The sequence below is a fragment of the Medicago truncatula genome, chromosome 5 (assembly GCF_003473485.1).
Source record: "Medicago truncatula cultivar Jemalong A17 chromosome 5, MtrunA17r5.0-ANR, whole genome shotgun sequence".
NCBI lineage: Eukaryota > Viridiplantae > Streptophyta > Magnoliopsida > Fabales > Fabaceae > Medicago > Medicago truncatula.
The window spans coordinates 24,901,623-24,906,890 of NC_053046.1; the positions used below are offsets into that span (position 1 = coordinate 24,901,623).

Sequence of the window (5,268 nt, forward strand, 5' to 3'; positions counted from 1 at the left end):
ATCCATGTAAATAAACTGCCTTTTATTTATCCTGGAAGCTCATTATTTGTGCATGTGTAGGTAGAAAAATTATCTTGGAGGTTAATAGAGTATTGCGACCTAGTGTATTCTTTGTATTGTTTTCTATTTGGACTGACATGGATAGACCATTTCGTTTGATTGTTTAAGTCAAGTTACCCAGCTCAGCTCAGCACGTCTTCAGTCAATACTGATTTGATTGTTCAAGTCAAGTCAGCCAGCTCAACACATTTTCAGTCAACACTGGTTTGATTGTTCCAATCAAGCCAGCCAGCTCAACACGTCTTTACTCAACACTGGTTTGATTGTTCAAGTCAAGCCGGCCAGCTCAGCACGTCTTCAATCAACACTGGTTTGATTGGTCAAGTCTAGCCAGCCAACTCGTCGTCTCATCTTCACTGAATACCACTTGTCTTGTACGGACGATCAACGCGTCTCAACTCCACGTGCCCAGTACGGATGAATTGCTTCCTAGTCCACGCGCGTCCGTACTCAAAGCAGACAACCAATAGGAGGCTCTAGATCACAACTTAATGGGCCTTGAATGATCAGAGAAAGACCCATTAAACCAACACTTTGAGGACTATAAAAGGGGGACACTTAGATGTTTGATGGGACAGATTCAAAACAGTGAAAACAATGTATTGTTCATTTACTTCGTAAGAGTGCTTTTGAGACTCCACGTAGGACGTTTCACTAAGCAGCTCACCTGTTGTAATTAACTTATGTTTACATACGTGAACACTACTTCTACTTACCAGAAGCTGCTTGAAGATGTAGAAATATGGAGCAGTAAATGATAGTTCACTATTGTCTATTAAATTTAAGCATTTTAGATTTTTGTATATTAAGTCTGACTTCATTTACGGTAAGGGTTAAATGTGTTTTTAGTCCCTACAAAATTACAAGCTTTAAAGTTTAGTTTTTACAAAACTTTTATTCACTTTTAGTAGTTGCATTTTATAGGCACTGTTTAAGGACTAAATATATCCATTTTTTGTAAAAACTTTTTAAAATAGGAATTATAACAAACTACAATACTATAGAGGACTAAAATTACAATTAAAATTTTACATAAATTAAACTTCAAAACTCATGATTAGTAGTGATTAAAAATATATATTTAACCCTTACTGAAATGAAGGCTCTAACAAAAGTAATGTGTTGAGAAGTGGTGTCTATTTATCAGCAGGGATAAACTTAATGGAGTTGGTATAGTTGTATACAAGAAGCCAACTTCTAAGGAGTGTTATGAGAAACTTTCAAAGAATGAGTGTATTAAGATAGTTGAACTAAAATATTTAAGATTTCCATTATACCAGTGAAAGTTTGTGAGAAATTTATTTTATTTCAAAGCATTATATTTGATTGTCTTATTGCAAATGTAATATAAATAGCATACATCTTAATAACAATTTCAAAATCACTTGTTCAAAAATAATAGTCTTCATTTATAACATTAAATGAAATTTGTAAAGAAGTATTTCATAATGTTTGGTAGATAATTACTAATTAAAATGTATGAAAATTCTATTATAATAGTTAAGGTTTTGATAGCTTTATTGTGTTCCATGCTATTATATTTGTTTGTTTTATGGTTCACATAATGTAAATGTCATAAAGTATAGTTTAACATGTGCTATCAGTCAAGTGTCTAGTAAATTGTATAAAAGGGCAATTCGGTGCACTAGAGCTCCCGCATATGCAGGGTTCGAGAAGGGGTCCCACCATTTGATGTATTGTGAGCAGTCTTACTTGTTTTACACAAGAGACTGCTTCTAGGACTTGAATCCGTGACCTTTCAGTCACATGACAACAACTTTATCAGTTGTGCCAAGGTTACCCTTCACAATATAGTAAATTGTATACGTTCTAAAAATCATGAAAAATTGAAAAACGGCCATCCCATTTTATTAATATTTGTGCTAAATATCATACCAACCAGAACAGGTGTGAACTGATATTAGTGGGGGAAAAAGAACTAGCTGGTAGAAAATTGTTGTAAGTTAGGCATCATTCGACATTGTTGGCAGTTAAACATCGAACATGATGTAAAATCAATTATACATAACCAATTTCCTTAATTATGAATAAGTAGTACTTTTTTGTGACAATTTGGTACTGCATTCCATTGAAATTTCCTTAATTGAAGTGATACAATGTCGAATTTGATAAAATAAAATATAAAAAAAAAATGAATTTCTTATTTTGAAACTACAAAATGTTAGTATTATTAATTTTCAAACATCTGATCTCTCTTTCCTGCAACTCCACCACGCAACTACAATAGAGATAGGTAATCTACAAAATATCAATAATAGTGAGAAAAGGTAAAAGAAAATTAGTGTACATGTATGTGGTCCTTGAGCAAATTAATTACTATCCGTACCAAGTGAAATTAAGCAACACTTTGAGAGGGAAAAATCAACAAATAAATGTACGTGAAGAAGAAGAAGAAAAAAAATGTACAAGATTTGAAGTTGAGGTACTAGCAACTAAACATGCCACCCTCCTAAACGGCTCATGAAGTTTGAAACTAGAGATGGCTACATCATATGGTACATGTTCACTCACTTTTAAATGGAAATGAACTCCGCATTCGTACTATTGGATCTAAATCAATCGACCAGATCAATTTAATAGTACAATCTAGATCATTTAACCTTAAATCAACGATCGAGATTCTTTACTGCATGAATTTTTGAATCGAGTCCATTTTGAATGGATTTCCTGAACAAGAGTCGAGCTGAACTAAGTTGATCGATCACGGTGGAGCTAGGCTAAGATGCAAATCTAAACCAAATCCTTCATCAAAGTTGGGCCCCACATCTCCTTTTGAGAACCTACTCAAAGATGGCCCATCAAGTTTCCCAAACTGGGCCAGGCTCTGTATTTGTGAGCCCATAGTTGACAATGTGGGTGAAGAATTCCCTACACCACTAACACACGGTAACACACCTGCACTAGCAGATCTTGCACCCGTTATAATACTATAACTATTACCATTGTTACTGTTGTTTTGCGATGGAAAAGCACAACCATGTGAAACTGAGACATGAAAAGGAGGTGGTGCAGCACGTGGTGGCATGTAAACCCACGACGGAGGAGCAGTAGGCATCATAACTTGTCCCGGTGATGAGAGCAGATGATGTGGCGGAGCAAAGGCGGAGATAATCGGGTTTCGAACAAACGAAACGGCAGCGTTTCTTGAAGCTTGTAACTGTGCTCGTTTGAGTTGTTGGCGCTCTTTTTTGTGTGCGTTTTGGTGTCCACCTAGGGCTTGCGAGTTTGCAAATTCTCGACAACAATATTGACACTCGTATTTCCGGTCACCGGAGGTAGGGTTTATACTTGATGCTCCACCGTCTCCGCTGACGGATTCCGTTGAACCAGACGGTGAAGTATTTCCTGTACCGTCTTCAAGTGGTGGCTGTCGTGGTGGTGGTGGTGATGAGTCTTCGTTTTCTTCTTGAACACTGAAACCAAAGAGTTTTAAGCACGTGGTTGAATTTGAATTAGTGTTTATTCTTTTTGTGTTGTTGTGGATTTGATCTTCCATGAGATTGTGGTTTTTATGTGTTTAAGAATGAATAAGATAAGGTAGTGAAAGAAGAGGAGATAAGTTTTGTAGGGGACGGAATAGGTTTATTTGATGTTAAGGTGGTTTTGTATGTGACTTTGTGTTGGGTTTATTTCTATTTATACATGGAATTTTTAAGGAAAAAAGAAAAAACAAATAGGAAAGGGTAAAATATGTATGATGAGTCCTCTGAGCACAGTTCAGTTGGTAGGACAATGCATTATTATATGCAAGAGTCGGATCAAATCCTAAACATCTCACTTATTCATCTTATAAGGTTAATTTTAGCCACTAGACTATCTGAAAAAAAAAAAATGTATAATGAAAATTGAAATAAGGACTGAAAAAGAGTGTTTTGTGAGAAAGAGAAGTAGGGGTTTGAGCGGACATCCCAATGAGAAGTGAAGTGTGTGAAAATATGGAACACACCTAGAACACCCTCATAGGGGACCCATATGGATTGCACTTGTCTTTGATCTACCACTTTTATTTATTTCCATTGTTTATTCTTTTTCTCTTTATGAAAATATATACTTCAAATTTGACAGGTGGCTCACTGTTTCAATTATTTGATTAGTCAATAGTTTGGAAATAGCTAGATAGATTTTCATAGGCTTTGTTGTCGTTAACTTATTATGTTTTATTTTGAGTTAAGAAAGTGTTGCAAGAGCATCTTTTTTTCAACACGATTAATGATATTTGAACAACTATTTTGTTATAATTTTTGGGACAACGTTGTTGTTCTCTCTTTTTATTTGGTCAAAAACAATAGAAAAAGAAAAACGAAGAGAGAGAATACGAAGATAATGTGAGTATGAGTTAGAAAGTTGTATAAAAGTTGTACAAATGTTATTTCCCTTTCAACAATTATTTTCCGGTGTAGGGAAAAGTACTCGACTTTTTATTTATAGAGAAAAGTACTTTCAATATAATAATCAACGTTTCAATACAATTAGGTATATAAAAACAAATAGCGGGACTAGCGATAAATATGGCCTCTTCGACGAGAATATGAGCCAACATATTAGTTTGTTGCCTAACAAACTTCACTCGAGAGTTGGTAAACTTGGACGAAAGCAAAGATCAGGAAGCAGTGATAATGTTGCCGTTAATTAATAATAATTTTACAGTGTAGATCATAATTTTTATAATAAAAAAAAAAAAAATATATCCACAATTCGTTTATCATTATTTCAAATTACTTATATCGTAGAACAAACGGTGGATATTGATCTCAAATGGCATATATTGTGCTCTCTTAATAATATATTAAATTATAAAATAAAAGTGCTAGTATTATTGTGACAAAAAAGCAAGAATGTGATGCATGTGATAGGAGTGTGGGACGGGTTGAAAATCTATGTATAAAATGATTGGAATTGTAACAGACCCATGTTAACATTCTATTTTTTTCTGCATCGTAGGATTCTTCCACATATACGTACAAGGCACATGTATATATATATTATACATTTGTGTATATATCATGCATGTACCTGCAGGTTTGAATAGAAACTAACAAAGTCTCAACCAATTAACTTAGCTTGATGGATTATATATAACATTATCAAACCCACTAAATCAGTGGAGTAATTAATTCGTTCAGAATTTAATAGTCAATTTTTGGACTCATTCTCCTCCTTTTGTTCATCATCACAATTAACCCATAT

General features: G+C 34.3%; 1 protein-coding gene across 1 annotated transcript; it reads right to left on the bottom strand.

The window, feature by feature from the left end:
* Window positions 1-2,320: 2,320 nt before the first annotated feature.
* LOC112421689 (zinc finger protein GIS3) lies at window positions 2,321-3,768 on the bottom strand. Its single transcript, XM_024783156.2, has one exon. It carries the CDS (start codon window positions 3,575-3,577, stop codon window positions 2,783-2,785), a length of 795 nt encoding a protein of 264 aa, XP_024638924.1. The 5' UTR covers window positions 3,578-3,768; the 3' UTR covers window positions 2,321-2,782.
* Window positions 3,769-5,268: the final 1,500 nt, after the last annotated feature.

Coding starts and splice junctions, on each gene's coding strand:
- LOC112421689 (XM_024783156.2), bottom strand. CDS start 3,577: ATGGAAGATCAAATCCACAACAACACAAAAAGAATAAACACTAATTCA.